Source organism: Cyprinus carpio, chromosome A15, assembly GCF_018340385.1.
Source record: "Cyprinus carpio isolate SPL01 chromosome A15, ASM1834038v1, whole genome shotgun sequence".
NCBI lineage: Eukaryota > Metazoa > Chordata > Actinopteri > Cypriniformes > Cyprinidae > Cyprinus > Cyprinus carpio.
Genome location: NC_056586.1, coordinates 1,990,243 through 2,010,651, shown reverse-complemented (window position 1 = coordinate 2,010,651; position 20,409 = coordinate 1,990,243). Strand labels below are relative to the sequence as shown.

General features: G+C 37.6%; 1 protein-coding gene across 1 annotated transcript in view; it reads right to left on the bottom strand.

Moving 5' to 3' along the window:
* Positions 1–20,409, bottom strand: part of LOC109090197 (dedicator of cytokinesis protein 10) — an 89,737-nt gene that overhangs the window by 17,239 nt on the left and 52,089 nt on the right. The window contains 31 exon segments of the mRNA XM_042770714.1: positions 4,522–4,623; positions 5,787–5,834; positions 5,920–5,986; positions 6,106–6,150; positions 6,153–6,219; positions 6,355–6,464; positions 6,604–6,721; positions 7,926–7,962; positions 8,456–8,513; positions 9,631–9,663; positions 9,779–9,875; positions 11,308–11,391; positions 11,634–11,780; positions 12,279–12,352; positions 12,460–12,571; positions 12,850–12,919; positions 13,006–13,124; positions 14,361–14,453; positions 14,542–14,616; positions 15,612–15,733; positions 15,841–15,964; positions 16,057–16,149; positions 16,241–16,309; positions 17,543–17,730; positions 17,816–17,895; positions 17,973–18,095; positions 18,212–18,294; positions 19,383–19,505; positions 19,589–19,843; positions 19,974–20,126; positions 20,241–20,324. Of these exon segments, the coding sequence (XP_042626648.1) occupies positions 4,522–4,623; positions 5,787–5,834; positions 5,920–5,986; positions 6,106–6,150; positions 6,153–6,219; positions 6,355–6,464; positions 6,604–6,721; positions 7,926–7,962; positions 8,456–8,513; positions 9,631–9,663; positions 9,779–9,875; positions 11,308–11,391; positions 11,634–11,780; positions 12,279–12,352; positions 12,460–12,571; positions 12,850–12,919; positions 13,006–13,124; positions 14,361–14,453; positions 14,542–14,616; positions 15,612–15,733; positions 15,841–15,964; positions 16,057–16,149; positions 16,241–16,309; positions 17,543–17,730; positions 17,816–17,895; positions 17,973–18,095; positions 18,212–18,294; positions 19,383–19,505; positions 19,589–19,843; positions 19,974–20,126; positions 20,241–20,324 (3,053 nt within the window).

Below are 20,409 nucleotides of genomic sequence, written 5' to 3'. Positions count from 1 at the left end.
ATAATTAATAATGTCCTCCTAAGTTTTGTCACCATCACAGAAAAATGTTTTCTTTAACCACCCAGCCCAAATTTGAGTGCTAAAACAATCCCACCAAGCAAATAACGTAATCAAAATTTTGAAAGAGATAGCAGTATTCTCCTGCTCCGGAAACTCAGTGGTCGTCGTCTGCTGTCACGCTGAAACCACTCCCACTGGTGGGAAGAAAGAACAAAGGCCCTGAACAATAGCCGAAGAGATAGAGTGACACACCGTGTGCAATGAAGAAGGCGCAGTGCGCTGAAGACTTGTTGAGAGGGGTGTTGGTGGGACTGGATGATCTGGAAGAACAGCAGGTACGTGTCAAACACGTCTGTTCCTTCAGAGAGTTTCTGCCCTTCATCGGTGCTTGCAGCCATTTCTGCAGCAGAAGAGAAGACAGCAGGAGTTAGTCATCTTAGAGAAAACATACCATATGGTAACAGAACCTCCTTACAATCAGAATTAATTGAGGAGTTAGAGATTGTGATTACTGCAGTGATTTTTGTCCTATTTTTTCTCAAATTAAACTTAATGTTGGCTTATGTAGTTTAACATGATCTTGTGTTATTTCTTAAAAACAGTAGGCAGTGAAACATTTTTGTTTACAGATATAACTAATATCTGAAATACTTTTGTCCTCCCAATCAAAGTCAGTTTTTTCACAATGTACACACACACACACACACACACACAACAAACCCATATAAGAGTTTGGACTCAAACACAAACACCGCAAGCAAAAAAGAAAGGTAACACAGACACACACTACCGTGTCAAAAGTTTGGGATCAGAAACTATTTTAAGAAAAGAAAGTGTTTTTACAGGAGTTTCTTCTCTGCAGCTCATTAAGACTGCAAATTTAATTTGATCAAAAAATACAGGAAAAATGTAACTATTGTGGGAATTATTATTATGATGTAAAAATAATTTTTCTTCTTCAATGAAAATAGATTTTCAGCTCCATTAAAAAAATGTTGTGTTGCTTCATATTTTATTGGGAACCTGTATTACTTTTTACATAGGATTCCTTTGATGAATAAAAATTAAAAAAGTTAAATAAGAAAGCATTTATTTAAAATAGAAATCTTTTCTAACAATATACACACTACTGTTCAAATGTATTCTTTCTTTTTTTGAAAGAATTTTAAACTTTTATTCAGAAAGGATGTGTTAAATTGATAAGAAGTGATAGAAAATATTTATTTAGTTAGAAAAAAATTAATTGTTAAAAAATATTTATTATTTTGGAATAAATGCTGTTCTTTTTTAACTTTTTTATTTATCAAAAAATTATGAAAAAAAGTATCACAGTTTCCCAAAAAAAAATTATTTGTCAGCACAACTGGTACCAAACATTGATATTCTAATAATAAATCAGCATATTAGAATGATTTCTGAAGATCAATGTGGTGACACTTTTATACTGGAGTAATGATGCTGGAAATTCAGCATTTCATCACAGAAATAAATTATTTTTTAAAGGATATTAAAATAGAAAAGCCATTATTTTATATTGTAATAACATTTTGCAAGATTGGTTGTTTTTTTATAATAAGTTTAATGCAGGCCTTGATAGCATAAATAGACTTAACAACACATTCATAAGAAATTACAATGTGCAGTACTTTTTAGAGGTATATAAACTATTTGATAACTTTATCATTTTGCATTGACAAGCACAGTTACTAAAAAGTATTTATATTAATTTCTTATTTATTTTATGTTTATACACATTTCCAGACTAACTACTTCAAGCTTAAGTTGAGTTAATTTTTTTACAATTCAACAGTAATGTGCCAAAATCTAGAAAAGGTATATAACGAAAGAATGACTTTTATTAAATTTACCATTATTCTTCTGTAGGTTATATGATGGAACTGACCAACAACTTCAGTGATTATGAGCACAAAGCACTTTGGATACTTTTCTTACTTCATACACTCACTACACACATAAAACAAAGAGCCAAAACCTCTGACAAAATCTGATTTCTTGATGATTTTATATATAGTAGTGATTTATTCAATTTCAAACATATAAAGGAAAAAACTATAAATGAATGACTGATTAAGCTCCAATAAGTGCTCATCTGCTGCCATCTACAGGTTATAGTGGGTGGATTAGATTTTTTTTTTTTGTTCACCACAGTATATTTTGGTCATCCCGTTAAAAATAATATTCAAATTGGATCATTTTGGAGCTTTAAAGTGCTGGAAATATGTCTCCTCTCGAAAGGTTGTACAAACCCAGAAATGAATGACACTATGGTTATAGTTAGCGTTACTGGTTTTTGCAGAATTTTGGATGCTTTTCATCAGATCTCTACAGCAATCAAACACGTCTCACTGGATCAAGCGTACACTGGGATACATTTCCACATCATAAATCTGTATCTATATTACCTTGTGATGATGAACACAAAGACACCTGATTTAACAGGTCCAGAACATCCAACACGGTCAGAGAGACTTCAGTAGAAAGATTGGCTTCAATATCTGTAGGGTCTGACGCTTTCTCCTTCAGACGACATACACATCTAACACACACACACACACACACACACACACACACACACACACACACACACATCACAGTTATGATAAAAATCATACTTGATTGCTCAGTCCAGATGAGTGTAATTGAATGGTCAGAGTTGATGTATGTGAAGCACACAGCACAGGTGTTACCCGTTGTTCCATCATGTGCAGTAGTATCGTGAAAAAGAATCAGAAACAGTTTTGTACAAGGGAACCGTACGAAGTATAGCAAATACAGGACTTCTTCACGGTGGCATCAAAAGTTGTTATATTCAATAAAGGAAATATAACTCAGAGAAAAGAAGCTGAGTGAGTTCAGTGATCAGACTCACATAATGATTACATTAAAGCATAATCATCCGACCTTGAGGACTTTCATCCGGTTTACTGTTTGTTATAACTCGTGTATATCAGCCAAATAAAATTTAAAGTTAAACAAGAAGGGGCAAGATCCCAACTAAAGCAAAACTGAACACATAATGGTGCACACAAGGTGATTTTCTCGTTTAGGGATTCTGCTTGTTAACATCAGGTGTCTTCAATAGATGGCAAATATCACTCAATAATCTCCTAATTATCTCATTAACTTTAACACTGCTTCAGTGTTACTTTTAACACTGCTTCAGTGTTTATATGAGTCCACACTCAGAGTGTTAAATTAACACTGGGGATTTTGCTGTGTAGCCTTTTATTTTCTTTGTAACAACAGAGACATATAACAGGGTTTCTGCAGGTTTTATAAAGGTAAATTTAAGACTTTTTAAGATACTATATTTACTTGAGGAGGCAAAAATAGTATTAAAAAGGTTTTTTTTTTAATGAGTTTGTGATTAAAACAAGAATAAATATCTACCAATGGGGCTCAGAAAAATCGACTTCATTAGAACAGGTTTTAATACATTTGTTCTTGCTTTATGCATAAACTTAAATTTGTTAGATTTTTCAGAAAACAAGACTTCATATCTTCGTTTTGAATCTCAAGTAAAAATAATCCTTTGTTGAAAGATGTTAAGATATTTATATTGGAAAACAAGACAAAAATATTGAAGAAGACTTTTTTTGTTGTTTTTGCAGTGCATGAACATTTAATACTTTATGAATTTTAAGACCTCCGGCTCTGATTTAAGACCTTTTAAGGCCTTAATTTGTGAAAGAGTGAAATAACACTTTAAAAGACCTTTTGAAGAGCTGCAGAAAGCCTGTAGGTGAATGAGACGGGCTGAATGGATACAGACATAAATGGATGTAACATGATGAACTATGATTTTTCCACAGGACACACCTACTTTACACAAAGTGCCTTTAAGTACAATGTACTAATATTTAAAGAATCACTTGATACAATGCAGTCACTGTGTACATACACATTTTAAAATACCTGCATGCAATTAATTTCTGTAGTTATTACACTATTATTACAATGATGACTCTACTTCTACCCTTTAATCCACATTTAAACCTAACTAGACCAACTAACCTGTCCCCTAACCTCGATAGCAGCAGAAGTGTTCTGCAATACAGCATGAACACAACAACTACCACTGTACCAGACGATCCGTTAATGTGTTACACAGTAGTTAAAGGGAACACCTGATAATAAACCGGGACAAAATGCTTGTGCGTGTGTTTTAGTGTGTTTTAGAAACGTTATACACAGGGTTAAAATCACTTAGCTAAGAAATGCATTTATTGCAATAATTAATTCTATGCACTGCACATTTTGTGTTACACTCTTAGAAATAAAGCTTCCAAAAAGAGTTTTTCGCAGCAGACACCAGAAGAAACCATTTTGGATTCAATGTGAACATTTTAAAATACCATTTTCCAGTATATAAAAGATGTTGCTTTTTGTGCAATGCATAGTTTCCACTGATGTTAATTGTTCTTCATGGAACCACAGAAGCTTTATTTTTAGGAGTGCAAGTCATTTCGGGAGCTCTGTGTAGACCTGTTAGGTGTTTACCATTGGGGTAGGAGCCCTGAAGACTGTCCGGACACGTTAGACCCCTTCAGGGTGCCATTGTTCTGTGTGGCCTGAGCCAGCTTAACAGCGGCCGCTAGCTTCCTGCGCACACAACGAGCCCAATTAGAGTAGGGTTTAACGCCAACCCTTCATCCTCACAACAGCCATTACAGACAGGAAAACGAAAGCCAAGCTTCTAGGGGAGTGTTTCAGAGCAGGACAAGTATTGTGATATTAATGGTGGTGGTGTCGTCGTCTTTAGAGATTGTTATGTATTGAATGCCAGACAGAGGAAAACATGAAAGTGGGAACAGAGAGCGTGATGAGGGAAAGATGTAAGATTAAACAAAGACAACACGGTGTGGGAATAAAACAGGCATTCATTTATGACTCCAAAGACTTCTAACAACACAAATTCTACAAAATTCATAAAAAAATACTAATATCGCAATGTACTTATTAAACAAGGCTTTGTTACATCATAACTTTTGTGAAATGTTTACAAATTTCTTTAGTTCGCAATGTACTTATGCCCTAATTTAACCAGTGGTTTTTAGCTGATCTCAGATCAGTTGTATAAATTTGTAGACGCTTTTGATCATAAATTTGTATGATTAAAATGAGCAATAGTAGTTAACAGTCTCTTATTAGCCAAGCCCTCCATAAAACAAACAAAACAAGCCCTGCAACTTAAAGTACAGTAGCACATATCATACAGAAACTTCATTTTTAATAGTATTTGATGATTTGTTCATTGCATTTCACAGACTTCACTTTCAATAAAGCATTTGCAATTGCAGTTTTTATGCATGTTTTTGTTGCATTTACACCTTCTGACCAGCAGGCGTCACAGGCATGTGGCGTTTTTGAGCGCTTCGAAAACAGGGAATCATTCTGCAAAGCCATTGGTTCAACTGATTTAAAAGTTTCGAAAACAGTTTGGTTTCTCCCATCAGTAACTGTGAATCAAGCAAGTTTAAATCCATTTTGGATTACAGTCACATTACAGGATTTGAATGGGAAGACATCCCACACTGCATTTCTATATTTCTGCAGTATTTCTTGACATTAGCTTTCAGAATAATTCAATGAAAATGTGGGCATGTTTGTGTATTCTCTGACATTCCTTCTCTCGCTCCTGCTTTCGAGTACATACATACAATCAGGGACAGAAAGAAGAGAAGAGAAAAGAAATGACGACCCTTACATTCATCCAGATGTACTGGAGCACGCATAAAACACAGCTAACTGAGGGGAGATCTTACCTGGCAATGTGACGCTTTCCAAGGAACCGGAAGTGTTGGAGACACAGTCTGTTCAAAAGAGAAATATGCAAAATACTGAAAACTTTCTCTTGTATTCCTCCATTTATTGGTCTTAATGAAAAGAGTGACTCACTCCAGGATATTGAAGAAATCGCTGATCTCCTGGTGAATGGCTCGATGCCAGTATGAAACCAGCACCTCTGCAAACACCGAGAGAGCAAACAGTATATCACATGTTACAGGCCATTGCAGATGCTATGAGATCTGAATATGTGTAATAAACATCCTTCTTTCAGGGTTCAGTGATTTAAAGTCTCACCATCTGAAATGGTCTTCATGATGTGCAGGAAACATATGAGCAACTTCTGGTCTCCGCTTGATCCAGTTTGTCAAAGCGTGCACCAAAACCCAATGAAGACTGCGGCCTGGCAAACTGAGTACAGTCCATCACAATTATTCTCTTGATATATGAGAAAAAAACATGCATTTTGTCTGTTATCTTTTGTTCTGAGTTTCTGTTTTTGGTCATGTGTCTGTCTGTCAGTCAGTCACAAATTCATGTACTTGCCTTCTCACATCCATCCGTCTTCTCACTGTTGCTGGGGTTCGACTCGATGCTGATGAGAGAGCCTCTGGAGTCTGCATTGTTAGCTGTTGATACGGCCAATGACGAAAAGGCTGGGGAACAAAGCAAAGCAGTATAAAAGCAGCTGTTGTGATTATATTCCAAATATTCTGAAAGCAGGATAGATTTGTGTGAGGAATAGACTATGAATAGCAGTCTATGAAACACATCCACACACCAACACCTCTATACCTGTAATGGAGTTGAGCAATTCCTTGGAGAAGGACGCGTCCATCGAGTTCCCATGGCGTAAAACATGGGTCACCTGACCAGCTAAACCTACTCCAACGCTGAGATCATCTCTGGAACCCTGTGGAGGAAATCGTATTACTTACTGTATGGAATGGGAGAGAATTTAAAAATAATGGGGAAGTGTCTCAACTTGGGTTGAGAAAGTACAGATACATTTTGAATTTTGGATATGGATTTTCTGTGCATTTATTCATTTTTGCCCCAAAGTAGCTTTAAGGAACAAAGTTTATAAAGTATCCTGCTTGATCACAGTTTGAAACGGATTCCTGCTCCTTTCCTCACTGTCCTCACTTCACTGTTATCCAGTTCAGCCAATGGACCGCTCACCCCAAAACACATAATGTAGGCCAACTCAAATAGTCTATGAGACCCAGTTGTCCTAGTTTTGCTTGGACTCTTTCTGGAGGTTTTGTGTGGAATTCCATTGCTTTAATGAGGTAACTGATGATGATCCCTGATGGTTAAGGTCCCTTGACTTCCAAAGAATGCCTTCAGCACCTGCCAGTGGCTCTGACAGTGACCTTCGGTCTGCTGGTTAATGTAATGGACTTTAGAGTGTCTCTGCATGTCTTCTACCAGGCCATGTGCCATGCTAGACTACACCTTCATCCAAAGAAGTTCAGTAAACAATGTTCCTTGGCCATGTGACTGGGAAACTCCCTCAACTGACCCTGAGATGAATGCAACAATGAAGAGTTGACTGGTGCCTCGTACACAGCTTCCGGGTTTGACCTCTTATTACATGCATTTTATATGGGACTTTGATTCAATCACTAGTGATCTTCATCACACTGGCACTCCCTGACCGTCCAATGACTGCGAACAATGTTTGGGTCTTTTTATGTTGGTAGACTACTGGGCTCCAGTGCCGCTCTTACACCTTTAGTAGTTAAGAAGGAAGCTGGGATGAAATTTAAAAATATATTATTCAAAGTAAGTGGGTATATGGGGTGGCCTGGATTAGCGTGAGACTCCCTGTCTGAAATTTAGCTCCAGTTTGCTTTGCATTCAGTGTGGAAGGGCCTTTACATTGCTCTCAGGAATACTTGATTCTAACTGAACAATTGCGGAATTGTGCAGTCAAATATGTTTACAATCTAAATGAAAATTACTAATAAATAATACTGAAGTATAGTAATGAAATTCTTTACATCCCTCTTGAAACTTCAGATCCTGTTCAACTGATATGAGTTCTTGACAAAAATATAAGAGCAATGCTGTTTCGCTTCGTCTGATAAACGAAGATCCGGAGCCATGATTACCTGGTCACTGGCCGTCAGGCAGATTGGAAACAGATCTCTGCAGGAAGAAGCGAGGGCATGTTGTCAAGGATCAAAAAAAACAATAAAAGAGGCAGGTACAAAGAGGCTATCCGTGCCTGTGTTCTCCCCTCCGTACACACACACACACACACACCACACACACATACAAACTAAAATCAAGTTTACAATTCACAGACACAACATGGTATAAACAACAATTGCTATATAAAAAAAGAAAAAAAAAAAAAAAAAAAAACAACACCCTTAAAAAAAAAAAAAAAAAAAAAAATAATGTTGCTATGCATTGTCAAAAAAATAAAAAAAAAAAAAAAAATAAACCTTTGTGGGCATAAGGTTTCAGGAGTCCATAACGAAGATCCTGAGAATGTTAGCGGAAGAAGGCATGAGGTTCTTCAGGCAGGCCTCCGACCACACACACACACACACAACACACATGCGAGGTGCTCTCAGTCCTTGCTCGTCTTGCAGAGCTAGCCCCAGGTGTCTCTCTCTCAACAAGCGCAGCAGGCCTGTGGAGAAAATGTTTCCTGCAGAACTCTTCTGTCAAACTATACTCTGGAAAGTCCACTGAGAGGGAAGAGAGAGAAAGAAACCACATAACTGTTGATGACTGTCCCCTTCTTGATACTCAACAAGTAAGTTGGTATAAGATAAATGAGTATTTTGGGGAACTTCGGCTTTTACTTTAAATTTTAAAGCATAAAACTTTAACCAACTTTCTTCCTGCTTTAAAACTCAGGGTTGGTGCAAACCAACAGATGGGCGAGACTAGTCGACTAAACCAAACAGCAGCTGCTAGTCAGCATTTTACATTTTAAAAATAATACTTTTTTGTATGTGTTTTCTTCACTGCGAGCTCAAAGAAATGTCAGCTTGGGAGACGAGTGAGGTGTGCGAGCGTATGATTTACTGACAGAGAGTGAATGTGCATTTACATTCAGACTCATTTTTGCAAATTTGAACCATTTGATGGTAAACAAGATCAATTCAGATGATAAGATATCTAGGATTATTTGACACCTTGATTCATAGTTCAAGTATTTCAAATGGATCGCATATAAACACAACTTTTTTGACTGTATTCTGAGGGTTTCTTATTTTTAGAGTAGTGGACGAGTCTAGTCATTTACAAATTTCCATTTAAATGGCAGTGAAATTAGTCATCAGCACACATCCCTAGCCCAAACTAATTTTAAAGTGACCCTGCTGGCCTTGTGGTACAGGGTCCAGGTGGTTGTGGAGAAAGCTTCATGCAAACGCAACCAAAATTTTAGCAACCAGTACCCATTCTAGAAATGCACTATTCAAAGTGTGACAATGCATTTATTTTGTGAGTGAACACGTTCAATAATAGCGGGTTTACTGATATAACTACTTTGAGACTTGTCATCTCATCATGACAGTACAGTGGCTACTGATATGACTGGACTACGACTGTACTACAAAGAAATATTTCACCCAAAATAGAAACTGCAGAATGTTTCTCTCTTCATACAAAGAAAGCCAATTGGGTTTAAATGTTAAACTGCAGAGAGGATATAAAGTTAGTCTAAAATTAATCCATAGCATTTACTTAAATTGGCATTAACGCATATGCTATCCACTAAGCCACACCTTTGAGGAACTGGTCAAACTTTTACAAACAAGTAAAAAAACTTCAATAAAAAAAACACTTAATAGTTACCCTGAGCACTTTGGGTTTCTGGTGATGCCTTGTCTGACAGAGAGAGAAATGAGACAGAGAGAATATCAGTGGTGGATGCTAATTAGGACGTGAGCATGAAGATTTGCACATGAGACACACAGAGGTGGAGCCGGTGGTGCTCTCTGACCTGTGATTCGTGCAGACGGGATGGGAAGACTCAGAGGGACATAGTGCTCATAGTTACACACTTCCCTTATGAACTCAAACTTCAGCTCGCACAGCGTCTGGAAAAATAATTTGCACCCAAAACACGTTGTGCACACACAAAGCGGTTCTTTAGTGAACATCTTTGCAACAGAGAGCTTCATGAACAGAGCACGAAATACGTGCCAATGGATTAAACAGCCATGACAACAACACACAGAAATGATACATAAATAGACCGTCAGTCAATACATAGCAAAAGTTCTTCATAACTAGGATCTTTTAATGTGTGTGTCCTTGTTTTAACGCTGAAGCCGTAATCACACTAGACTTGGAGCAAGCAAAATATCTTCTTACACTGGAACAAACAGCTCAAACTAGGATTTTTGTTGTCATAAAACTGTAGCTTTAAAGAGATCGTTCACCCAAACATGAAAATTTGACACGTGAGATGTAGGTGACTGTGTTTCTTCAGCAGAACAGTAATGAAGACTTTTAGCTGAAACCGTGCTCCTTAGTGATCCATAAAAACTGCAAGTCAGTGCATACCAGTTTTTTTAGAATAACAAAGCTTATCAGGCAATGCAAAATTAATAGCCGAGTCTCCTGACGATGTACTGAGGTCTTATGAAGAGAAACGATCAGTCTGTGCAAGAAACTATTATTTACAACCCGGGACCTCAGGCAAACAGTCCAGAGTGATGTCCAGTTTGTGAATGAATCATTCTTTGAATAGATTCTTTTAGTGAACTGGATGAACCAGTTCACCAAATCGGACTGAATCATCTGAACAGTTACTCAATCAAAACTGATTTTAAGACTCCTGACAGTCACTCCGACTAGAAATGGCCAAAATACCAGCGTATCTGATCCTGTGATGAATGAACTCATTCAGCGCTCCAGTTCCTCCAGCAGACACTGAACACTGAACACTGACAGCTCGACTCTGACCGAAGGGCCGCTGATGTGTGCATTCGTGAACCAAGCACTTGAGTGAAGGGGAAAAATTAATGTTTTTCTCTGGTTTTCTGATTGATCATGTAAAAAAGGGTGAGTTGATTAGACAAGTTTGGACATGTAAAACATCCACATTTCACATCATTATAGGTGCTTTATTACTATAATTACATGATTACATAAACAAACTGGTGAATCAGTTATTTGAACCCAATTCATTCAAACAAACCTGTCCGAAAGAGTCAGTTCATGGAAAAGAATCGGCTGTGGATTACAGGTAATAATGCGGTGAATAATGTTCAGTTTCGCTTCATAAGACCTCAACATTTATCATCAGGAGCCACGGGTATTCATTTTGTGTTGTATTGAGCCAAGAGTCAAATCTGTTATGTTCAGATCCACTACTGTCCTCTTGACATTGAAGTTCACTGGTCAGTGTTCACCAAACTTTCACACACAACTAGATGCAAAACCTCTTCATGAGTTTGCGTTTCTACTCTTCTGTCAAAGCACAAAGACTAGTGTTTCTACAGAAAAGTGAGCACGTTCAGGTACCTTATTGTCACTGGCTGTGATCATGTTCACGTAGTTGCTGATCAGTTTGAAGGTGAAACCTCTGTCCATGAATGTGAAGCACCGCTGAGGACGGGAAATACATATATTTCAATACAAACTGATTGCAGCAACGAGTTATTATGAATAGAAACACTGTCTATTCAGATCCATCGGCTGTTTAATTCCAAATGCATCTACTGTATAAAATAAAAGAACCTATTCATGTAGTTTAAAATGATCCTGCATATCATTTAATGATTTACTTCATTTGAATCTTTGTTGTGCGCACGTTTAAAAGGGAAGTTCTCTTAATGATTGCTCCTGACCTTCACAAAGGCTGCTATGGCCATATTAGCGCTGCGTGTCTCCTCTGCCATCTCTTTACTCTTCCAGTAGATGTGATCGGACATCGTCATGATCAGGGTCTCCAGTCGACTCTGGAAAGTGGCAGGAAATCGCTGCGGTCGAGGAAGCTGAGCAGACACGTTATTTATACATTACTCATTAAACACAAGTTCAGCAGGAGCTGCAAGCACTCAGCAAGCTTATTGAAACATCTCTTATTTATTCAGATTTGTTGGTGTTACGGCGAAAATGTTAAAGGTAGACCACAGCTGCATAAAATTTTACTTGTCAAATATTACAAGTGTAATTTTACATTTATGTCAAAAGTTTAAGTAAAATCAAACCAAGAGTTCTAGTAACTCAGTATTAACTATAACTTTTGACTCAATAAACTACTAATTTGCTGCTTATTAATAGTTAATAAGGTATTTGTTAAGTTTAGGTATTGTTTAATTAAGGGATAATAAACAGCCAATATGCATGATAATAAGCAACTAGTTAATAGTGAGAATTGGTCTTCAAACTATAGCATCACACTGATTATAAGTCATTATTTTAGGTTTACTGGCTGCTATTAAAATATAATAGGAGTAGATGATTTAAGCCTGAGTTGGCTCAGAAATTACCTTGAGTTTATTTGAGTCCAGCAGATGCTGCGCCATCGACTTCACTATGATCTCGAGAAAGAACCACGAGAACTGCAGGGAACCACACAGATATCAGTCGACGGGCTTTAAAAACGGTCCGTCGCTTCTGTAAGAGAGCGATGCTCATGTGAGCTCACATGTTGGGGTGGTGGGGGGGGCTTGAGGATATTGCGTATGACCGACGGGTCGTTGCTCTTCAGGTCAGAGGTCATGCCCTTGGCCAACTCTTCGTGAACGGTTCTGAAGCCACACGCTTCAGTCTTAAAGACAAACTGGTTAAACAAAAGAGAAACACAAATGTGTCCCATGTTCTCATTCGCACCAGCAACTTTATTTTCCCTGCTAGATTTTTGTCAACTTTTTCTTTAATCATATGTTTGGGTTATATGAAATAAACAAAAATATGTCTCCTTGTAAATCTTGTTTATGTAGGGGACCATGTACAGTGAAGAAGCTCTTTACTATGCATCACTTCAGGGAACAATGGCCTCGGTGTCAGCAGTAACTGAGACGATATACTGCGCACATAAGCTTGAGCCACATACTGTACCTTAATGTAAGAGTGCAAACAGTGGCCCAGCTTCTCCTCATGGCACTTAGCTAAGATGTGGACCAGGACCCTGATGAAACAGAGGATGAAATGAGAATCATATCTGAAAGCGGTGTTGGTTGACTGCGTTCAGAAGAGCGAGTTATGGGTTTGTACCTGGTGGTGCTGGCGGTCACTTCATCAGTGTCGTTTTGGGTGAGCACTTTGAAGAGCTGGTTGAAGATAATAGGAAGGAAGCGAATTATGACATGAATCTTCTCCATGCTCAGAAGGCCCTGAAAGGGGAAAAAAAACAAACAAACGTTGAGTTGAAATAAAATGGACTGTTACATTGTTATGTTTTGACAGACATATAGGATGAATACTAGTTACTAATTACGTACACATAATTTGAACATTTTGACATTTGTATTGTGATATCACTTAAAAAAAATTAACTCTTTCCCTGCCATTGATGAGTTATCTCATCATTTGGAAGACCATGCTTCCCCGCCATTGATGAGTTTTTACAGCTTTTCGTGTTTTCACTGTTATACACTCGGGGGCGCTATTACACATCTTCTGAACGAGTACAAAAACACACGAGAACAGGACAGAGAAACTAGCTATCTCTTATGTAAACAGATGCATATGATGAAATTTCATTTTCATGAAATCTACCTATATTCAAGTGTTGATAAAAAAAAAGAATGATTTATAGAATAAAACCGATTTTTTTGTTGTTGTTTAAAAGTAGAGGCTTTGATCTTTATTTTGGTGTATTGCATATTCAGCAAAATATACTGTAGGCCTTCAAATTTTTGTGAAAATCATCAAAATCGCTGCCGGTGGCTGGCAACTTTTTTCAAAAATGCTGGTGGGGAAAGAGTTAAATACAGTGTCTTCAAAATTGGATTAGAAATGTTTAGAACACCGTTTACAGTTTGCATAATGGAAATGAATTGATATTCATTCATCAATAATGAATGAAAAAATATTAGTGGAAAGCAGTCCATCTGCTCATCATAGGCTGAAGTGAAGGGCTCTGGTCGAACACATACATGTGATAATCATTCTTATATTAGAGTGTACAGTGTACTGTAATGCAGTTATATATACATTTATATATATTCCTACTGTAGTATGTATTTTGATGCTTATTCATGCTTATTAATATGAAAACTATTATTAAGTATTGCTGTATGAATAAGCAAATTCATTAACTATATATTCTGATGCAGGTCTAATTTAAAAATGTCTATCCTCACAGAAAACAGACGAAACGGAGAAAGACACACAAACTGTATAAAATTGCAAAACACATACCTATCTATGTATTTCAAAAGAAGGAAGCGTACATTTAGGCAAATAGCATGTAAATAGTTTGGTCCTTGTTTGTGGTTTCCTTGTTGATCTTAAATAAAACATCTTTTGCAAACGTGTCTGTGTCTAGATAATAAGTTGAATATGTATTGAACGGGTTGCATTTATAGGTATAATTACGGTTCAGTTCTGGCCCTGAACGCACTCACTTTAAGGCAGTTGAGGAAGTTTGAGGTAGGAGGTTGAGAGAGGTCTGCCTCTCGTTTTTGGCACTGCTGGAAGAAGCGGTTTAGATGGGGGTCCTGCAAAAACATCCACGGGAATTATGAGATCACAAAATATGAAGACGATCATGGTACATTCTCATCTGAGACTGTGGCTCTTTTCAACCTGAGTATAAACTGTAGAAAGCAGCAAAGTGGACACTTTGAAGATCGTCTTCCCCCCGTCGACCCACTTCACATCCTGCACAGAAACACGGGGGAGCAGAAAGAAACAAAAATAAAAAATACTACTACTATAATACATCACACGTGAATCAGCATTTTTTGTGTTTAGGACTCTTGTTTTGAAACTTTCCACATACTGTATATATTTTAGAAATACATTTCTAATGTTATAATATGTATTGGCAGGTTTTAGGTTGGATTGTTCCAATTTCTGTTCAAATTTCATATGTTTTTACTTCATATCACGGTAACCCTTTACAATAAGGTTCAATAGTTAACAGTAATTAACTGTATAAGTTAACATGAACTATAAGCATGAACAATACTTCTACAGCATTTATTGATCTTAGTTAATGTCAATTTCAGCATTTACTAATGCATTATTCAAATCAAAAGTTGTGCTTGTTAACATTAGATAATGCATTGTGAACTAACAATGAATAACTGTATTTTCTTTAACTAATATTAACAAAGATTATTAAATACTGTAACAAATGAATTGTTCATTGTATGCTCATGTTAGTTAATACATTAACTAATGTTAACTAGTGTTACCCATATGGCAATATTTCACATATGAAGTGTAATATGTGTACATACTGTATATCACATTTGCGTATGGGGTTAAAAACAAATATAATTTTTGCATTCCTATTCGCTCCAACAGAAAAATAAAAAATCCATAACTTTCCAAAAAAATATCAAGAGTTTGATCACATTGGCCAGAAAGTTGTTGTATTAGAAATTAGTTTTGTGTAATTTAATGCCAAGGTTATATAACACAAAGTATAGAGATATCAATGCGCATTACTTTTTTGCTATGGATTTATGATGTTAATAACTTCATCACTGTCTGTGAAAACATTCGACTCTGAGTTCTGGTTTATGTGACCTATAAAGCTGCCTTCATCCTGACGTAACATCATCATCATCATCATCATACTTATATCTGTATTCATCTATTTTCTGCTAACTGTCTGTTTATTCATTTTTCAGGATTCTTGTGCTCACTTTGGTGGATGAAGGCTCTTTAATGTGTAGATATCCACCAGGCAAAGTGCACGAGACTGGAATACTGAAATCCTGAGAGGAAACACGTCCATCCTTCAGAAGAGGCAGCCACGCATAGCCCACTGTAACAGAAACCAACACACACACACACACACACAGTGTCAAAGAACGACAGCACTTCCCCACACACAGCACAGGAGAACAGGGCTTGATGTGCATGCGCAGATACCTGGAGTCTCCAGAGCCTCTTTCTTCTTAGAGCCGGTCTTGGCATTGATGTCACAGGTCACATGATAGAAGGAGAAGAGTAAGTGGTGTTTCTCATGAAGATGTGTGGGCAGCTCAATCTTCACCTGATCAAGCACATCACAACAAACATTAAAGTACTCATAACTTTCATCTGAACGGAGCGTCAGAATGAAGCTGCTAAAGCACTTCGGCAAACCTCATCATAAAAGTCTGGGTTCTGTGAATGGTGCAGAACGGTGGAGCAGGCCGTCGTGGTAAACACAGGACCTCCTGGCTTTCCGTAGATGCACTGCAGAAATGGATTTACAGCATTTGTTTTCACGAGTCAAATTCTAAAGCAGAGGCTGATGGAAACTGATGGAAACGTGTGTTATGTTAACCTTAAGTGGCTTGGCATGTTCTTCATCAGAGCTTCTTCTGAACTCCACGTAAACGGCAATGTTTCGAGCCTATCAAATAAAACAAGAACAGACACAACATGACTGTATGCTGAAGAACGAAGAAAACTATATTATATTATATATTATTAGTGGTGTTTGCTAATACAAGCAGCAGTGCTACAATGACTTATGTTTAGCGTTTTTTTCTTTCAAGCCATATTTGCAATGACACTTGTTCAGAAAACTTTCAACGCAGCATGATGTATTAACTATTAAACTCTTAAAAATGGTCACAAGTAACTCTGCTTTTAATATGAGCTTTATAAGTACTGATAAACAGCCAATATGCTAGTAATATGCATGCTAGCAACTAGTTAAAGGGACTCCAACCCAAAATTAACATTTTGTCATTAATCACTTACCCTCATCATGTCGTTCCAAACCCGTAAAATCTCAGTTCGTCTTCAGAATACAATTTAAGATATTTTGGATGAAAACCGTGAGGCTTGTGACTGTCCCATAGACTGCCAAATAAATAACAGTGTCAAGGTCCAGGAAAGTATGAAAGACATCGTCAGAATAGTCCATCTGCCATCAGTGATTCAACCGTAACGTTCAACCGAAGCGACGAGAATACTTTTTGTACACGAAGAAAACAAAAATAACGACTTTATTGATCATCTGCGCCACAAGGATGCGCTGTTTCTACATTTATTTAGCTTTGATTTGAATGAAAACAGCTTATCCTTGTGGCGCGGATGAAACAGAAGAGCATACACAGCATACGGTGATATGGAGAGACACAGAGGAGACTGGTGACAAAGGAATTATTGAATAAAATCATTTTTTGTTTTCTTTGCTTACAAAAAGTATTCTCGTCACTTCATAACGTTACGATTCAACCACAAAATCCAAAATTATTATCCAAACAATGCTTTTCATACTTTCCTGGACCTTGACTCTGTTATTTACTTGGCAGTCAATGGGACATGCCACAAGCCTCACGGTTTTCATCCATAATATCTTAAATTGTGTTCCGAAGACGAACAGAGCTTTTACAGGTTTGGAACGACATGAGGGAAAGTGATTAATGACAACATTTTCATTTTGGGATGGAGTATCCCTTTAATAGTGAGAATTGGTCCCTAAACTAAAGTGTTACTGAAAATCTTTATTCAGACAGCGTTGTTTGAATAGCTGGGACAGCATTTGGTGTGACATGGGTACGTTTACACAGATTTAAGTCATTCACACTCTGCAGTACTTGTGACTCAAAAGATCCATTGTGTGTGTCTTCCTCACCTTTGCGAAGCTCTTCTGGCTGTCATACTTGAGGTGTTTGGGGTAGATGTAGATGTGATTCTTGTAGACTCTGTAAGGCTGAGCAAACTTCGAAGAGTCCTGCAGGAACTCGTCCACTTCGACCGTCGGAGCGTGAAGACCGCAGTCCAGGAACGGCTTTAGAGCCACACACGAGGACGTCACACAGTCTGAGGAACATGTGCATGCACGCAGGTGAGTGTGAGCAATAACATTCAGGAGCAAAACTGCATTTGAGGTATTAGTTGGACGTACTGGGACATTCCATGGGAACACAGTCCACGTTCACTTCAAGGTTTCCAGGGATGATCTGGAGCTTACTGGCCTTCTCTGCCCTGTAAAAAACACTTGATCTTACTGAGGTCATTTATGATCACGCGTGATTCGTTGAGTGTGACTGCAGAGAGTGTACCTCCTGTACTCTGTGATGAGCTTGATGAGGTCTTCTGTGGAAATCTTGTTGCTCTCCTGTTTGAAGAGCGGAGAGAAGCGACTTTCCCTGTCCACTGTGCCCTGGTTGTCCTTAAATACTGACCTGGAATATACAGACGGAAGAAAGGTTATTTAAATAATCTTCTAATAGTGCATGTTGAGCATTTGTTGTGGCAGAGCTGAAGTACAGTAGCAGGGAATGGATTGGGATTCTCTTACCTTACACACCACGCAAAAGGCATTCGGTACTTTCCAAGTTTGCTACAGAATTGCTTATTGGATTTCAACATCTTTTGGACAGTCTGGAGCAAGCAGAGAAACAAATCAATGTATTTGAGAGAACAAAATCAATAAAGGAAATCTCCAACTTAGATCATACAGTATTTGTGCTTACATCAGTATTCTGTGTATTCATCCTTTTGCCACATATAAACATGTCTAAATGGCATTACTGTAGTGACATTTAGTGACAACTAAGAGACATTTGCAAATTAACGCCCCAGTGTGCAAAGCAAGGTCCACAGAGACATTTATTTTCAGCTGAGATATAATATTATTTAAACATGTATTTTAATATTCTAAAAACATTGAAATGTTGTAATTAGAACATTATTTAACATTTCTTACAAAGTTCTAAGAACTTTATTTTTTACATAATATAACATTATTTGAACATTTGTTTTTAATATTCTATAAACATTAAAATGATTTTTGTTTTGTCATGATTAGAACATTACAAAAACATTTCTCATAACATTCTACTCATTTTTTTTCACCTAAAACGTTATTTGAACATTTATTGTTAATATTCTCGGAATGTTAAAACGTCCAGATTTCTTCTTGTGATTAGAATGGCATTTTTTAAAGTTTACTAAAACATTGTTGTGCAAATTTATTTGCATTCAAAATATAACATTATTTAAATGTTTATTTTTAATATTCTAAAAACGTTTTCTCTCTACATAAAGAACATTCATCGAGTACAAAAAGCATCATAAGGACCTTGATCTCAGAACGTTTTCTCGTTATAATGAAATTGATCAAGTAAAAATAACATTCAAAGAATGTTGTTCTAAGAATGTTCTCTCTCAAAGTTCTGAGAACATATATGAAGTATTAATAAAGTGATAAGAATGTTTTGTCCTAACAGTTATATAGTGTTAGTGAAAACGTTCCCTGTTAGCTGGGATAAACTCAATATTAATGTCTACTGTATTTATTTAGAATGCAATGTCATTAAAGTTTCTGTTGGTGTCCCGCAAGTGGTCAGGTGTGCATATACTTTTGTCCATATAGCATATAAATATATACACATTACATTACCTTTATGCATTTAGCAGATGTATTTATTCAAAGCGACTTACAGCGGAAAATCATTGAAATGAAATACCTTGCTGGAATCTGTGTTTTTAATGTAGGGTTCTGCACCGCTGGAAATATTTCCCATCAGCACTTTCTCCACCCGTGCCACCATCACGATGTCTGTGTGCGGGTTTGTGATGGAAAAAATCGCCTGCGGGAATGATCAACCATTTAAAGCACACATGAACACAGATCTATAGCCGGTGACACATTAAAGGGCTCCTGCGCTGTTACCTGTTTGGTGAAGTGCAGCCAGGTCTCCAGCTCTGGGCTCAGCTGGCAGTCCTCTCTTCTCTTCTCTGCAGGCGAGTTGAGGCTGTTTTCCTGTGGAGCACCATTACCACCATCAGAGCCTTGATCTCCTGCACTACCAGAGCTACTGAGCATCTGCCGCACAAGCTCGTGGTTTAGGTCCACGTGGAAGTCAGCGGAAACCTTCCTGCCCTCACGGATGTCCAGCAGAGAAACCGACACGAAGAAGGGCTCGATCTGAGGAGAGACAGCAGCGCTTTAGCATACATATATGCAGATTAATAAATGATACACTACAAACTGCCGAGTCTATGTTTGCACACCCTATTTGTCTCCTAAGTTTATAAAGTGAGACGTGAGATCGTACATTAGTCACTGGCTCAGTGTCGGCCTCGTTGACGCAGCCCTGCAGTGTGAGGTTGAGCGAGCGGCAGGAGATCATCAGTCTCTTCCCGAGCTTCTCATCGAACGGCTGGACAGAAGCAGACTCCCCAAACTCCATCCTGGGGCTCCTCAAAACCTTCAACACAAAGCATCCTTTCCTCACAAAACAAAATAACAACCACAATGAAAGTTCCTTTGTGAAAACCCCAACAATGCAATCGATTGACAGACGGCTGGCAGTGAGACGTACAGGAATATCAGGATCCAGAGAGAACAGGTTGAGTCTTTCCTCTCGTCTTGCAGCTCTCGCTGATTCCTCTGTCTCAGAAACATACTGAAACATCACAACATCAGTGTTAATCATGTGCAATGCTCTAATCACAGGTTTATGTCTTTAAATGTTTGGCTTGAGCTGTTTT